The following is a 17,734-nucleotide window of genomic DNA, read 5'->3' on the forward strand; positions in this document are numbered from 1 at the left end:
TGGTAGCACGCGCCTGGAATTCTCGCTACTAGGAAGGCTGAGGCGGAAGGATCGCTGGAGCCCAGCAGGTCGAGGCTGCGGTGGCCATGAGCGGCCACTGCACTCCAGTCTGGGCGACAGAGTGTGACTCCAACTCAAAAAAACAAAAAACAAATATATTTTTAACAAACTTCTACAAGTAAAAAACAAGCAAGAAAAATCATAAGCAAATTCTGAAGCACAAATAATACACTAGCAAAAGGTGTGCAGCTTATGGTACAGCTTAGGGTTTAATCATCCTAATAAGAAATTCTATACTTCAGCAAAGAAAATACCAATCAAGAAAAAAACAGGCAGTAGATATGAACATGCTCTTTTCAAAAAAGAGAAATACAAGTTATTTTAAAAACACATGAAAGACGCTTCTCTCATAAAAAAGAAAAGTCAAAAACCATTCTGAGATAATGATATTTTATATACCAGATTGGAAAAAATGGAAAAGTCTGATATTCTTTGTTTTAGAAAATAGGCCCTTTTGCTTGTGAGAGTATAAACTGGTAACATTACTAGTGAGAGTAATTTTTTAATATCAAAATACATTACAAATACACAGACCCCTACAACGTTCACTTCCAGAAATTTATCCCACAGATAAACCTGTACAAAATGACCCATGGTAAGGTTATTTATTGTAGCATTGTCTATAGCAGAAGTTTGGAAGCTATAAAGTATCCATTAATAGTAGAATGGATAGGTAAACTATGGTATATCCCTACAGTTCTACAGAAGAACGAGGACATTCTTTAAATCCTGATGTGAAAATATTTCAAGATACATTTTAAAGTGGAAAAACTCAAAGCCCAGAGCAATGTCTGTAGTATGCTGTTTGTGTGACAAGTGGGATAAAAGGATACATATTTAAAGTTGTGGGGTTTTTTTTGTTTTGTTTTGTTTTTTTTACATAAAACAACTCAGGAAAGAAAATTATTTAGTAACCGTGGTTACCTGATAGGAAGGAAAGTGTAGGGATTAAGAAAGTAGGAACAAAGTTGGAAGGTGAAACTTTGGATAATTTTTAATTTGTGAACCATGCCAATGTTTTCTTTATTAATAAACTTAAAAAACAAATTGAAATTAAACATAAATTCCGTGAGGATCATGGTATATCCAAGGTATATTTTAGGCAGTGAGTGTGTAGGCTAGCTCTCTGATATCTCTTCTTCTAACTTCTCATCTCATATGAGAGCTCTACCCTCATAATCTCATCACCTCCCAAAGTCCTCACCTTCTAAAACTATCACATTGGGGATTAGGGTTTCAACATGGGACTTTTGGGAGGACACAAACATTCAGTGCATAGCACTGATGCCTTGAGTTGAGATCAATTTTTAGATCTTTTAGGAATCAGCAAACTGTTTTCCACAGAAGTTATACTAGTATACATTCCCACCAACAGTGTAGAAGTGTTGCCATTTTCCCGCATCCTCTCCAACATCTATTATCTTTTTGGTTATTGATGATGGCCATCCTAACTGAAGTTAGATACTATCTCAGTGTGGTTCTAGTCTCTCAATAAATCCTGCTTTCTAAAAAAAAAAAAGGTGTTATACGCACCTCTCTATATTTCACCCTTATAACTTGAAGGCTAGTCAGCCTATCTTCACCCTACCCCATTTTGGGTTATTTTTCCTGATCATTAACATTAAAGCATTAATATTAAAGCAAAGATAGATTAAAGTAACATAGTTAATATTAAGCCAAGGCATACTAAATAAAGGAATGGAATTAAGTGGGCTTAGTTTTGTTGTGTAGTAGGTAACCCTAGTGTGATTGTTGGGAAGATGCTCTAACACATTGAAGAGAGGAGGGATAGAAAAGAGGAGAACTAACATTTACTGTTTTTTTTTTAAATTTTAAAGATGTGGGGTACAATTCAGGGTTAGGTATACAGATGTTCACTATGCAGGTACCCTTGTGGATGAGATGTGCCCCCTATCCCTGGCAGTTTCCCGTTACTGCCAATCCCACCCCCGCCCTCCCCTGGCACTGTCCCATGATTGCCAATCCCTTTCTTACAGTATTATGAGACTTATTCAAGGTTCGCTTACAAGTGTGAACATGTAATACTCGGTTCTCTGTTTCTGTGATAGATCACTCAGTATTATAGCCTCTAAGTCCATCCAAGTTGCTGCGAAGTTCATAATTTTGTCCTTCTTTATGGCTGCATAATATTCTTTCATGTATATGTACCACATTTTTTTATCCAGTCCTCTTCCGATGGTCAGCACAGTTGGTTTCATGTTTTTCCTATGTGAATAATGTTGCAATGAACATGCATATGCAGGTATTTTTTTCATAGAGTGATTTGAGTTCCTTGGGGTATATTCCAGTAGGGGGATCGCAAGGTTCTATGGGAGATTGATTTTTAGATCTTTTAGGGATCACCAAACTGTTTTCCACAGAGATTATACTAGTTTATACTCCTACCAACAGTGTAGAAGTGTTCCCTTTCCCCACATCCTCTCCAGCATCTGGTATTTTTTGTTATTGATGTGGCCATTCTGACTGAAGTTAGATGGTATCTCAGTGTGGTTTTAATTTGCATTTCTTTGATGACTAGTGAGACTAAGCATTTTTTCATGTATCTGTGGGCTGCTCATATGTCTTCTTTTGAGAAGTGTCTGTTCATATCTTTTGCCCACTTTGCAATGGGACTGTTTGTTTTTTTCTTTTGGTACATTTGAATTCCTTGTAGATCCTAGGTGTTAGTCCTTTGTCAGATATACAGTTGGCAAATTTTTTTTTCCCAGTTTGTGGGCTGTCTCCCCACTCTCTCAGCGGTTTATTTGGTTTTGCAGAAGCTTGTCATTTTGCTGATGTCCCACTTGTCTATCTTATCTCCTATGGCCTAGGCACTTGGGGTTTCGATCAGGAATTGGCTGCCAGTTTCAATGTCCATGAGGGTGTCTTCTGCATTTTCTAAAGTTCTTATAGTTTGAGGTTTTACGTTTAGTCTTTGATTCATTTAGAGCTGATTTTTTGTGTATTGTGATAGGCATGTGGTCAGCCAGTTTTCCCAGCACCATTTACTGAATAGGTTCTTCTCTCCCCAGTGGTTGATGGTGGAGTCTTTGTTGAAGATGATGAGTTGGTTGAGAAATTAAGGTTTTGTTTTTGGAATCTCTGTCCAGTTCCATTAGTCTATATTCCTGTTCTTGTACTGATACAAGGCTGTTTTGATTATTGTAGCTTTATAAGAAAGCTTAAGGTCTGGGAGTGTGATGCTTCCCTCTTTGTTTTTTGTTTTTGTTTGAGTTGGAGTCTCACTCCATCGCCCAGGCTGGAGTGCAGTGGCATACTCACGGCTACCCCTGTGTCGACCTGCTGTGCTCCAGTGATCCTACTGCCTCAGCCTTCCAAGTAGCTGGAACTGCAGGTGCATGCTATCATGCCTGGCTAATTTTTGATTTATTGTAGAGATGAGGTCTTACCAAGTTGCCCAGGCGGGGTCTCGAACCCACAGGCTCAGGCAATCCACTTGCCTCGGCCTCCCAAAGTCCTGGGATTGCAGACTGAGTCATTGAGCCTGGCTCCGCTTTTTTTATTTTTTCTGAGGATTGTTTTGGCTATTCATGGCCATTTATGTTTCCATATGACTTCCTGTGTTGTTGTTTCCAGGTATGAGAAGAATGTTTCTGGTAATTTAATGGGTAGCGCATTAAATCCATAGATTGCCTTGGGTAGGGTGGACATCTTAGCAAAGTTGATTCTTCCAGTCCATGAGCATGGAATATTTTTCCATTTGTTTGTGTCATCTTTGATTTCTTTGAGCAGTGTTTTGTAGTTTTTGTTGTAAAGGTCTTTGACTTCTCTGGGTAGGAAGATGCCAAGGTATTTCATTTTTTTTGTCCAACACATTCTTAAAGGGCAGGTAATTAATCTACATCAAAGCATAGAAAATTAAGAAAGCCATCCAATTTTCTTTAATGTAGCAATAAGATATTAATATCAAAGCCTGGCAAAGATGTCATCAAAAATAAGATTAGAAACCAATGATAGCTGTGCTCGGTGGCTCAGCCTATAATCCTGCGCCTTGGGAGGCTGAGGTGAGTGGATTGCCTGAGCCTGTGGGTTCGAGACCCCGCCTGGGCAACTTGGTGAGACCTCATCTCTACAATAAAAAAAAAAAAAAAAATTAGCCGGGCGTGATAGCACGCGCCTGTAATTCCGGCTACTCGGAAGGCTGAGGTGGAAGGATCACCGGAGCCCCAGCAAGTTGAGGCTGCGGTGGCCGGGAGCGGCCACTGCACTCCAGTCTGGGTGCCAGAGTGAGACTCCAACTCAAGACAAAACAAAACAAACAAACAAAATTTAAAACTATGAAAGACTGTGCACAGTAAGGTGTAATACTTTTGTTTGGTAGGATTCACACATGAAATAGTGTACTGCCAGGTGCAGTGGCTCATGCCTGTAATATCAGCACTTTTGGAGGTGAAGGTGAGAGGATTGCTTGAACCCATGGGTTCACAACCAGTGTGGGCATTATGGTGAGATCTCGTCTCTACAATAAATTAAAAAATTTGCTAGACATGTGGCAGTGCACACCTGTAGTTCCAGCTACTTGGAAGGCTAAATCAGAAGGATCACCTGAGCCCAGCATGTCAAGGCTGCGGTGGCCAGGAGCACGCCACACTCCAACCTGGGCAACAGAGTGAGACTCCAACTAAAAAAAAAAAAAAAAGTCTACTGAGTTTAAATAATATCTTTAAAATTTGAAATGTATTCCTCTTTCCTAATTGTTAATTGTTTTAAGATGAAAAAATGAATCAAGAAAATGATGATCATAACTGATTACATGATTGATACTGAAAATATTTTTATCATCTAGAGGGAGTGTTTTAAAATGATGTGCCCTAGATCAAACACAGCCCTTGAAGTACCTGAGGACTATTTTCACAGGCCCCTGAGAGTTTTCTCTTCCCAGGTAAATGGCCAGGATTGTTCACCTGGCACACTTCAGACGACCTGCCTGCTTCACTCTGTTACCTCAAGAGCCTGGTGGGGACTTTCTAAGATTGTCACCCCCAGAATGCTGAATTCTGCCAGAGAGAGAAGTGAGCACAGGTTTTAGAAAAAACCTGCATTTAAACCCTGGATTTGGCCTCAGGCAAGTCATTTTCTCTTTAAGCCTGATTCCTTGATATCTATAGTTTGGTTAAGTGTCTCTTTTTTTTTTTGTCAGAGTCTCACTCTGTCACCCAGGTTGCAGTGCAGTGGCACACTTGTGGCCACTACGGTCTTGACCTGCTGGGCTCAGGCAGTCCTTCCACTTCAGCCTTCCAAGTAGCTGTAACTACAAGCATGTGCCACCATGCCCGGCTAATTTTTTGATTTATTGTAGAGATGAGGTCTCATCAAGTTGCCCAAGTGGCCGCTCCCGGCCACCACGGTCTTGACCTGCTGGGCTCCGGCGATCCTTCCGCCTCAGCCTTCCGAGTGGCCGGAATTACAGGCATGCGCTACCATGCTCGGCTGATTTTTTGATTTATTGTAGAGATGAGGTCTCGCTGTCCAGGCGGGTCTCGAACCCACGGGTTCAGACAATCCACTCACCTCAGCCTCCCCAAGGCGCGGGATTACAGGCTGAGCCACCGAGCCCGGCTTCTTTTCAGGCTTTTTATCTGTCCTACCTTATCCTGATATATGATTTACCATTTTTTTCCTGAGAAAGTGAAATATTTGAAAAATGTGTCTTTGCAAATTCTCCTTCACTGAACTCCCTTCAAAGTCCTGATAGGGCTGACTTAGCCAATTGGCTGTTCCATCAGGAAGTGCGTGGCAGATAGGAGTATGTTGTGAGCATTTGAGCAGGGTTCATGTTTTCTAATGGTGTTTTATAAGTAACTTTTCTTATCCTGGTGGTTATTTGTGTTCATGCTGCTAGTGGGAGACCTAGGTCCTCAGTGGTAGACATGGAAATCTCAGAAGCAAATAGTAGACCATAGGGAACAAAAATCTCAAACATAGACAAGGGCAGATCTGTTTATGGTGAAGATGAAAATGAACTGAAGACGATTTTTCTGGTACCTTGTTTCTTAGCATCCTGATGAAAAGAGATTGGAAGGCCTCTCCAAGCAACTGGACTGGGATGTTCGAAGCATTCAGCGCTGGTTTAGACAAAGACGCAATCAGGAGAAGCCAAGCACGCTGACGAGGTTCTGTGAGAGCATGTAAGTTCCTGTTTTCTTTTTGAAAGAAAATCCTGCCTGTGTACTAATGCCAACCTTAAGGTGAAAAACAACAGATCCATGCAGGCTCTAGCAGCCCTTAAAGAGCATTACATTTGGTGGAAAGCAGTTCAGGAATAACTGGGGGAACAGTAGTTTGTAAGAATTTGTGATTTCTGCTTTACATAGTCAGTGAAGTTTGCTTTCTAATGGAGGGCCTACAAAGTAAGCAGGCTACAAGGGCCTATGATGGTATTTCCAACGATCTTTAAAAAGGAACATTAAGAGTAATTACTTTTTTTTGTTTTTGTTTGTTTTGAGTCTGGGTTTTATTCTGTTGCCCAGGCTGGAGTGCAGTGGCAAGATTACAGCTCACTGCAACCTCAACCTCCTGGGTTCAGGCAATCCTTCCACCTCAGCATCCCACATAACTGGGACAGCAGGCATGCACCACCAAGCCCAGCTAATTAAAAAAAATTTTTTTTTCTAGAGATGAGGTCTCACTAGTTGCCCAGGCTGGCTTCAAACTCCTGGACTCAAATGATCCTCCTGCCTTGGCTGCCCATAGTGCTGAGATTGCAGGTGTAAGTCACTGACCCTGGCCTTGAAAGTAATTATTTTTATAAATACTGATAGTTTGGATTTTAACAGAAGGGACTTAGTCAAGATGTTCTTTCCAGTGGTAAAAACTGAGAAAATAGGATATTTTATCAGAGGGTGATGACATTGTCCTACATTCCTGAGATTTGAGAAATGACTATATTATATTCCTGGGTGAGTTTAGTAAAGCATTGCTTAAAAGGCAGGGGATGGAATGAAGGTCTCTTCTTCCATTTCCAAAATGGGAACTTTATGGTGTATAAATTATATATCAATAAAGCTGTTAAAATAGTAGAAGACCCACAGAGAACTCTTCTAGCACAGTGATATTTTCAGGTAGTGATTCTCAATACACTTACCTATAGAAAAATCAGAGATTGATATACTGAGAACAACTCCAGCAGAGAGAAGATTCTGCCTCGAGATTCAGTATCTGGACATTTGGTCTTCATCTTTTGGGATATAACAATTCATTTTTTTTTTTTTGAAAGAAGGATTTGTTGAGAAGACAGAAAAGCTCCCACAATAAGAGGGGACCCAAGGGGGTTGCCCAGGATATGGCGATTCTTTTGTCTCATAGTTCTTTCTTTAGGGAACTTTTTCTTGACACCTGGTTATTTAAGCAGTAGTGTTCTCAGTATAGCTGTCTTCTTTGCAGGCCCTTTCTATTTGGAGTTGAAGTTGCATTTTCAGTTTGGGCTTTCAATTGTGCCCCAAAAAAAGTGTTTTAGTAATTTCAACTTTAGAGGGAACCCTAGAGAAATGAATGGGAAGCAGAAAAATGTAATTAATTCCAAGGGGTGGGTATATATGGAGAGCATAAATAGGATCTTGAAGAGGTCAGAATAGTTATAAAACCTGGAAAAACAACCTAATAGATACAATCTGCAAAGCCCTTTCTATAAATGAACTTAGTGGCAGTTTATGGAAGAAGGATTTACGTATCTGGGCTCCTGGTCAAAAGCCAGAATTGCTTCCCAGCCTGGCTCTGCCACATATCCAAAGGGCCTGGGCTTTGTCACAAGTCTGAACAAGGGTGAAGTTCGGTCTCAGTGCATGCCCACATGCCGAAACTCATGTGCCATCTTCTCCTCCAACTCATTTATTGGGTAAGCTGGTGCTAGCCCCTTCTGTACGATACTGAGTTTAGGCCAGTTTCTCTCAAATACCAATGTGTGTAGATATTAGTCACCTGGGGATCTTGTTAAAATGCAGATTCTGATTCACTTGGTCTGGGAGGGCAGCTGAGAGTCTGTCCTTTTAGCAGGTTCTCAGGTGATGCTGATGCTCCCGACATATAGACCACACTGAGCAGCAACACTAGATCAGCACCTGTGTCTCCTTCCTGAACTCAACTGGTCTTTACCTGCATACTCCTATAAACAGGACAGACGTAGTTATAGCCAATTACACATATTTCTAAATGATTGCTAGTGGCATGGCAACATGGAGGCACAATTGAGGGAAAAAGGCGGTACATAAAGTTCTATGGTATTCCACCCTCAAAGAGACTTGTTACAGTAGTGTCAAGGAGCTGAGACATAATAGCCGATATTAGCAAAAACCAGATATGCGTGTTACATGATTGGTGTGTGTAGTCAGTAACTAAAGACTAAAGGAAAAATATCAACTCTGTCTTGGGGTGCCTGGTGGGGTGTTGTTGCTGGGACTAGAACTGGGTCAGTGCCGGAGGTCTCTGATCTCTCTGTTGTGTGAGATAGTGTTGGTGAACTCCTGTTTTGAAACTTTTTTCTTCCTTGGCTTCTGGGTTGCCACTAGATTCTTTTGCCTTTTCCAGATCTTTTGTTTGTAACAGTTACTCTGCATTTCCCTTGTGGTCTTCAGTTTGCTGCTTCTCCAGATTTAACCTTTAGCAAACTCTTATTTTCCTCACTCTATCTTCCATTCTCTGGGCTGAAACTGTTTCCTCCAAAGCCATGTGTCCGGTGCAGGTGTTTCTTCTGGGGTGTTGTTCTGCTAGCTCCCATTGGCAGCTCTGCTTTGCTTCCACTCCTGTCTTCCCCATTTTTCCTATGGTTTGTATACCTCATTTTGTTACATGCTAAAAACTCAAGCCAGTCAGCCACTGAGTTCATTAATTATTTGTAAATCCATCATTATGGCCCAGATCCTAATTGCTCTCGTAAGGTCTCCTTATGTTTTTGTCTCTCATACTCATAGGCATTTTGTTTGCTACCAGAACACACACAAAAAAATGAAACCCAAAACATTAAAAAACAAACTACTGTTCTCATGTCCTGCTACTTTAAAACCTTGATGATTTTTCTACAACTGTAGGATATTAGGCCTCTGAGCCCGCTGACTAGGGTGTAACCTTTACCTGCTTGTTGTCAGTTACGAAATATCCTCTTCCTTCCAGACGGTTGTGTTTCCTGTTCATGCCTTGTTCATTCCTTCCTTGGTTTGTGGTGTTCCTGGCCTGGAAACACCTAATTCCCTGCAACGCCCTTTTATTCCCTACCCATTTTCTTTTCTGAAGAAAAAATCTTTTCCCAGATTCTTTTCTGAAGGCCCTCTCTGAAGTGTGGCATGACTGTTGGAGCAAGCACAACTTCTCCCAAATCCTTAGAGCACTTTTTGTTGAGTACTGGTAATTTAATATTGAAATACATGCTGCCTTATGTGATTATTTAACTTTACTTAACTTGACTACCTATCTACACTCTAGTTCTAGCATAAGTGTTCCTTGATGTGCATAGGACCACCTCTTGTTCTTGTGTTTTTCTCACCCTTTACCACAACATACAGAGTTTGCTGAATAAATATTTGTTGCATGACTATGTATTAAGGTGGCATTGTTTTGGAAGGAGTTGCTGATCTTAGCTGCTACTTTGCCTCCACAAATGAAGAGTGCCTAATATGTACTGACTTAGCATAAAATTTGTCTAGGAGAATTACCTGACTATGGAAAGTTCCATGACAATTTTATAGACAGAGATTCGGAGTGAAGGATGGGATGGCAAAGGAGAGCTTTTAGAGAACACCATGAGGGAGAGAGTTATATTGATCTATGTATGCACATGTGTGTGTCATAGTTATTTGCCTATAAAAAATAATCAATCTGGAATAGTTGTTCTTTTTTGAGTTGGAGTCTTACTCTGTCACCCAGACTGGAGTGCAGTGGCCGCTCCCGGCCACCGCAGCCTCAACTTGCTGGGCTCCGGTGATCCTTCCACCTCAGCCTTCCGAGTAACCGGAATTACAGGCGCGTGCTATCATGCCCAGCTAATTTTTTTTTTTTTTTTTATTGTAGAGATGAGGTCTCACCAAGTTGCCCAGGCGGTGTCTCGAACCCACAGGCTCAGGAAATCCACTCACCTCAGCCTCCCAAAGGCGCAGGATTACAGACTGAGCCACCGAGCCCGGCTTGGAATAGTTGTTCTTAACCAGGGATGCCTTTCATCATCACCTGGCGATCTTTTCAAAATGCACATGCCCAGACCCCACTCCAGGGTGTCAGTATGATGACTCGCATAGAGTCTGAACAAGTATATCTGGGAGGACTTGCCCCAAGTGCCTGTGACATACATCCCTGATTAGGAAACAAGATGACTGCTGTTCAGAAATACTAAAAATCAAATTAGAAAGCAAGAGAACAGAAATTTGGGGCTTATAGATCTAGGGTCAAAATGTAAAGAATCTGTAGTTTTTCTATTATTTACGTTACCATTTTAGAAAATATAGAATCTCCTCAGGGGAGTTGTATTTCATCTTTAAGCAATGTGGAATAGCACCATGATGCATGCCAGATAGCGCTTGCAAGTGTCTGCAGGCACGTCCAATTTTTGGCACACCCATTTCATGCAGATGGACTGAGTAGAAGTTGTTCAGTAAGTAAACTGCTGATACACTGACTTGATTTTTTTTTACTTCCCTTTTGATTGATGTCAGTCATTCACAGTCATGTCAGTTTTGATGAATATTTCTTCTAGAAGCATTTAAATCCTTATTGGCAACTGAAATGGAAAATTTCAAGAGGGAATAAAGAATTTATAAAAATGAGATGCCATGTGAAACTTTTGTTATAGAAGAAACTGGTTCAGAATGGAGGCTGGTGCTGTTGGGATTATGCCTCTAGACTGATGAAGGCTTTGTCATCCTTCTCTGACAATCGCATCTGAGTTGTAGGTTTTTATCATAAATAATAATAAATAATATAAAATATCTGCCTGATGAAATAGTAAGAGATAAGATGGCAGATTAAATGGCTTCCCTGTCATTTGGGCCCTACCTATGCTCATCATTTCTGAATATTGTGCAGTGCATTTAATAGCACAGGTCTGGGAAGAAATATTTTATATGGCTTTTATTTAAGCAATCTCAACTCAGTTGGAAAGATGAATCTCCCATGTGGTAATCTGAAAATGTATGGCAAGAAATGTTCACACTCATTCATTTGACTTGAAGTTTGCTTCATATGCTGCTGGAGTTATGGAGTTTGTTTTGTAAGATGAATCCTCAAGATTCCCTTTTCTTTAGGAATCCCATTTGAGAGTTGTTACTGATTAAAACTACCCCCAATGCTGCTGTATTTGGATGCTTCTGTACGGTGGCAGCAGACTCACCCAAATTTGGGAGCCATTTTAAATTGTGACCTTATTTCTGCAAAGAAGCCCTGTGATTTTTCCCCCTTAATTTGTAATTCCATTGAACTCAGGATAGTTGATCATTGTGGGCAAAAGATATGAACAGACATTTCTCAAAAGAAGACATACAAGCAGCCAATAGATACATGAAAAAATGTTCAGCCTCACTAGTCATCAAAGAAATGCAAATTAAAACCAAACTAAGATACCACCTAACTCAGATCAGGATGACCATCATCATTAACTCAAAAAACAACAAATGCTAGAGAGGGTGTGGGGAAAAAGACATACTTATACTTTGTTGGTTAGAGTGTAAATTAGTACAACCTTAATGGAAAAACAGTATGGTGATTCCCAAAAGATCTAAAAATCGACCTTCCATACGACCCCACAGTCCCCCTACTTGGAATATACCCAGAGGAACTCAAATCACTCTATGAAAAAGATACCTGTACATGTATGTTTATTGCAGCATTGGTCACAATAGCAAAAACATGGAACCAACTGTGTTGCCTATTGAAAAAGGACTGGATAAAAAAATGTGGTACTTATACACCACATGAATACTACGCAACCATAAAGAAGGACACAATTATGAACTTCACAGCAACTTGGATGGACTCAGAGTCTATGATACTGAGTGATCTATTACAGAAACAAAGAACTGAGTATCACATGTTCTCATTTATAAGCGGAACTTGAACAATTATCGTAATACTATAAGAAAAGAATTGGAGTAGTGGCAATCTGCCAGGGAAGGAGGGGGGCACACCTCATCAACAAGGGTACTGCATAATGAACATTTGTATAGTTAACACATTGTACTCCACATCTTTAAAAGAAAAGAAAATAATAAAATAAGATAAAAGAAAAATGAGTGACTTAATCAATTGCCCTCATGCTACCAGCTAGGTCACTGTGAATCTAAGTGTCTGTTTTTATTTGGATAAATCAACAGTGTGTCTTGTGACCTTCATAAGAAGGTAGAGCCTCGTAACTTAGTGGGGCGGCGGGTGGGTGGAGGGAAAAAGTGAGATCATATAGGAAACAAGTAGTTGAGGCTGTCATATTTCTTTATTTCAGATCAGTGTTTGATCTGAGGAAGTAGTTGGTGTCTTCAGCATGTTTTCACAACCAGCCACCTGTTTGCCAAACAAAAACAAAAGCCACAACCGAATATTTGTAAACTGTTTCCATATTTTCCATACTCTGGTGATGGACACTGATTTGCTAGTGAGAAAAATCAACTTTGACTATTTTCTCTATTAGATCATGTCATGAGCATCTTTTACAAAAATTACTGCCAAAATTTTCCTGAAGATTCATGGAGGCTTTGAAGGGGAAAATAAGAAAGTATTATCTTGGCTGGGCATGGTGGCTCACGCCTGTAATCCTAGTTCTTTGGTAGGCTGAGGCAGGAGAATTGCTTGAGCCCAGGAGATTGAGACCAGCCTGGGAAACATAGTGAGATTTTTGTCCCTACAAAAAAATAAAAAATAAAAAATTAGACAGGCCTAGTGGTGTGTGCCTGTAGCCTCTGTTGCAGAGTAGGCTGAGGTGGCAAGATTCCTTGGGCCCAAAAGTTCCAGGTTGCAGTGGGCTGTGACTGCACCACTGTACTTTAGCCTGGGTGACAGAGTGAGATCCTGTCTAGAAAGAAAATGGTGGGTGGGGGGAGAGGAAAGGAGGATGAGAGAAAAGGCGGGGGGAGAGAGAGAGAGAGAGGGAGGGGAAGGAGAATGAGAGGAATGGGGAAGGGAAAGGAAGGGAAAGAAGGAAAGAAAGAAAAAGTATTATCTTCTAGAAAAATGACACCTTCATTTCTTCATTACTAGGATACATGATCAGCAATGTGTAGATGCTGATCTTAAGTTAAAAAAAACACAAAATTGGAGGACAGTCTCTTAGTTCTTGAAAAGTAGAGGACTGAGCTGTTTTGTTTCTGTTATGGTGATGGTGGTGGTTGTGTTCCCATAATATGGAACAGTCCCTGGATTGAAGAACAACTCCTGTCATCCAGAGTACATAGTTATATTTCTAATTATTGCTCAGTGAATATCTTGCTGTTCAAGACTATTACTTTAAACAGATTTACATCTGTGGGTTCTTTTCAGGTCAGTTTTAGCTTTGGTGCAGAGGTCAGCAAACTTTTCATGTAAGTGACTGGGAAATAAATATTTTAGACCATACAGACTTTGCTGCAATTACAACTCTACTGTTGTGACACAAAAGCAGTCGGAGACAATGCAAATGTTTGTGGCTGTGCTTCAGTAAAACTTTATTTATGGGTACTGAAATTTGAATTTATCCTTTTCATGTGTCATAATGTATTATTCTCTAAAAAATTTTTTCCTACCTTTAAAATAAATGTAAGAACTAGTTTTTTGTTTTTGTTTTTTTTTTTTGAGTTGGAGTCTCACTCTGTCGCCCAGACTGGAATGCAGTGGCCGCTCCTGGCCACCGCAGCCTTGACCTGCTGGGCTCTGGCAATCCTTCCACCTCAGCCTTCCAAGTAGCTGGAACTACAGGCGTGCACTACTACGCCCGGCTAATTTTTTTATTTATTGTAGAGATGAGGTCTTGCCAAGTTGCCCAGGCGGGCCTTGAATCTGTGTGCTCAGGCAATCCACTCACCTCAGCTTCCCAAAGTGCAGGATTACAGGCTGAGCCACCGAGCCCGGCTACAACTATTCTTAATGTGTGAGCCATACAAAAACAGTTATCAAGCTGAATTTAGTGCTTGAGCCATTGTTTGCTAAGCCATGCTTCAGGGTTACAGTACTATTTGTGGTTCTTTCAAAGAAGACAATGTGGTACCACAGTGCCAGGCACAGTCATCCATTTCACGGAGTTTTGCCATATAACAGAAACATTATATCTGATATTCCCCTCTCCAGTTTTCCTAGGACATGGTGCCTTGATGGTGTGCCATTTCATATAGACCAGTTAGGCACTCTTTGAAGCTATTAGTGTCCTCAAGGCATCATCACTTTCACTACCAACATTCAACGATTGATGAGATGGACTATGGACAGCCTGCTCTTTCGCCTTGAATATACACCTTTGAAACCTTGTCCCCTCTTTCTATTCTAGACCTACCATCTGTGGCCAGTGAACTCAAGCTTTCCATTTAGAGCAAGCCTCTCACATTCCTTGATGGCATATGGCTAGCCCTCTGATACATGTGTGCTGGCTAATTAAGGAAAAGAGATTTTTCCTAAAATATCAGGCAGGCCATACCTTGGTCAAGCTAGCCGCATATTAGGAACTATTGTGCACTGCTTACTTTCTGACTGGTCAGTTTTTCTTTAGATTCCACGTTTCTAAATGCTTTTGAAATAGTTTTTCCAAAAATGTTGTCCAACATGGAATTGTATGGTAATAAAGAGGATAGTGTATAGAGGAATACTTTGCATTTATTAAGGCCTCACATTCTTTTTTAATGGTCTATTTTTGAGCCTATATACTTTTTCTTTTTGTTGTTTATTCTATTTTAAAAGTTTCTTGTTTCTTATTTAGAACAGAGTCATTCTAATACATTTTGACTACAGAGGATGTATCAAAGTATATATAATCTACATTAAAACTTCGGTGAAAAATAATCCACAGCCTACCACTCAGGAATAAATACTCTAACTCTTGATGACTGTTGCTTATACTGTATCATATTTTATACATGTGCCCACACAAATACTGATATATCACGGGTATCTGTACTTGGTGCCTGCATTTCATGAACTTTTATTTTAAAAAATAGAACTTTTCTCAGCAGAGTGCCTGAAGAAGGCTATAGAAACATTATGCTTTATGCTTTATCTTCAGGATCTATAAGTCATTTATCTCAGAGTGGCAGGACTGTCAGTTGTGCTATAATATGACACGTGTTTCTAAAAATGGCCACACTATGCAAAATTGCATAACAATAACAAAAAATAACACAGGGCTTGTGAGAAAAATGGCTCAGGGGCACAATGCTCAAATACTTTATTATTTACACATTGAAGAAAAGACAGGATCCTAATAAAAAGAGTAGCAGTCTTGCACATGTTAAATGCTTAAGAAATACACAAATACTATAATAAATATGACACTTTACCTTGAAAAAGACTTGAAGTTTACTTGTAATTGGTGTTGGCGTGTTAGTCTGCTCAGGCTCCATAACAAGATACCACAGACTTGGGACTTAAACAACAGAAATTTATTTTCAACAGTTCTGGAGGCTGGTAGTCCATGATCAAGGTTTCGTGGGTTTGGTTTCTCCTGAGACCTCTTTCCTTGGCCTTCCCACCGTGTGTGCACATCTCTGTTTTCCCTTCCTCTTTTTATAAGGGCAACAAGTGTATTGGAATAGGAACCTACCCTTATGATCTCATTTAACCGTAATTACCCCGTGAAAGACCCTCGCTCCAAATATAGCCACATTGGGTGGTAGGGATTTCATATATGAACTTGAGGGGTAGAGGCATGACTCAGTTCATAGCAGTGTTGGAAGGGTTACACTTTGTGAGTTACTGTGATGTGGTGGAAGGAGAAAGGTCTGCAATCAGTGGGAGAGTTGCAGAACAGATGGGTGTGTCTCATGACACCTGGGAACTGCGGTAACTTGGGCACGTTTGAGGTGTGCGTGTGTGTGTGTGCATTTCTAGGTCACAGTAGCTTGGGCACGTTTAAGGTGTGTGTGTGTGTGTGTGTATTTCTAGGTCCCTCAGGTCAGCCTGGCAGTTTTCTGCATTCACCCAGTGTTTCTGGTAGACAAAGATCACATATAAGCAAATATGAAATTTATGTTATGTACATTGGAAGACATTCATGTTTTCACCAAAAGCCATATTGCAGGACTGACAGGTGAAGGGAGTAGGCTGTGGAGCTGTGTATTCTGAGTTTGCGTCTACTCTTCAATAAACTGGGGTATTTGGGAGAGTCATTTGGCCACCCTAAGCTTTGGTGTCTTTGTTTGGAAGGTGGGTATATTAATAGTGGCTGCCTCATAGGCTTGTTGTGAAGAATAAGTGAGTTAACATACAAAAAGTGCTTAAAAGGATGCCTTGCACATGGTAAGGGGGTCGTGTCAGCTACATTCACCGTCATCACTCTCTATTGTTAGTCAAGTTGCTATAACATGAGCAGCAGCAGATAGCTATTCGTCTGTCACTGCCATGCACCGGCCACATGGCCCCCCTCAGAGCCACAGGCATGTTACCTCCCAGAGGTGGCTCTGATGTTGGTCATTTTGGGGAGAAGAGATCTAAGAAGACGCCAGGAGAGCAGATTCTCAATTTAGAATGAAACTTTTTTATTCTATGGAACCCCAAGGAGACAGAATGCATGTGCATTCACAGGACTATCGACTTAGGCCTTACCCACACACAAGAAAAAGATGAAAAAACCAATGTGAGTTCAGAGCCTCAACACTTTTGACTTGCTGCTATGTAGCAATGTGACAGAAGTGGATGAGAAAAGGTGTCCTACTTCAGTAGGGAGTGATGCCCACTGTGCCTCTAAAACCAAGGCTTTTGAAGCACCCCACGAGAAATGTCAGAACACACAGTGAATGTCTTTGAACCACAGAAATTTAAAATTTGCCTAGGTGATTCAGAGGAGGACACAGCTTGCCTCTACTAGGAAGAAGAGAGTAACAAAGCCCAGTGCTCTGTGGTGCCAACTCTAGTAAAGCTTCCTCTGCTAGGGCTGGGATAGTGTATCAGCCTTAGGAGGTCCGCATGTCTTCTGGGTACAGGAGTTTGCTGCTAAATGTGACATTTATTGGTTACCTCCCATGTGCAGGGCAAGTACTAGGGGCTAAGGAGGCAATTGATCTTGAACAAATGTGAGGGTGGGAATCAAATGTACCTGGTTCATGTGCTGACTCAAAGCAATTTAACTTTGGTAAGGCCCAGATTTCTTTTCTGTAAAAGTGAAATAGTAACTCCTATTTGTAGGGTCATTCTGGGGATTAAATGAGGGGGTGTATGTGCAATGTGCATCTCTCAGTACCTGACTCCCTTTCAACTGGGGTTGCAGAGTAGATTAAGCAAGGATTTCTGACCTTGTGGGACTCACAGGGGCAATTGATAGTGCTTATTAATAAAGTTGTTCAGTACCTTAGGCAGGAGGCCAAACTTGTAATATTTAAGAGAAGTGGCTCCTTTGAAGGGCCCCTTTCTTATTGGCCCAGTCATGGTTTTTTGTTTTGTTTTTATAATCAATATTTTTAATTATGATATTGTGGGGTACAGTTAAGGGTTAGGTATACAAATACGCTTCATTCAGGCACCCTTGTTGATAAGAGGTGTCTCCCCATCCCCAGACAGATATTTACTG

General features: G+C 40.7%; 1 protein-coding gene across 1 annotated transcript in view; it reads left to right on the forward strand.

Annotated features, from left to right (window-relative positions):
- The window catches only part of LOC103259017 (ceramide synthase 6-like), a 220,826-nt gene that overhangs the window by 99,559 nt on the left and 103,533 nt on the right, over positions 1-17,734 (forward strand). Inside the window, exon 3 of the mRNA XM_021711662.1 lies at positions 6,079-6,209. Within this exon, the coding sequence (XP_021567337.1) occupies positions 6,079-6,209 (131 nt within the window). The remainder of the gene's footprint in view (positions 1-6,078; positions 6,210-17,734) is intronic.

Source organism: Carlito syrichta, unplaced genomic scaffold, assembly GCF_000164805.1.
Source record: "Carlito syrichta isolate Samal-C Ts95f unplaced genomic scaffold, Tarsius_syrichta-2.0.1 Scaffold302443, whole genome shotgun sequence".
Taxonomy (NCBI): domain Eukaryota; kingdom Metazoa; phylum Chordata; class Mammalia; order Primates; family Tarsiidae; genus Carlito; species Carlito syrichta.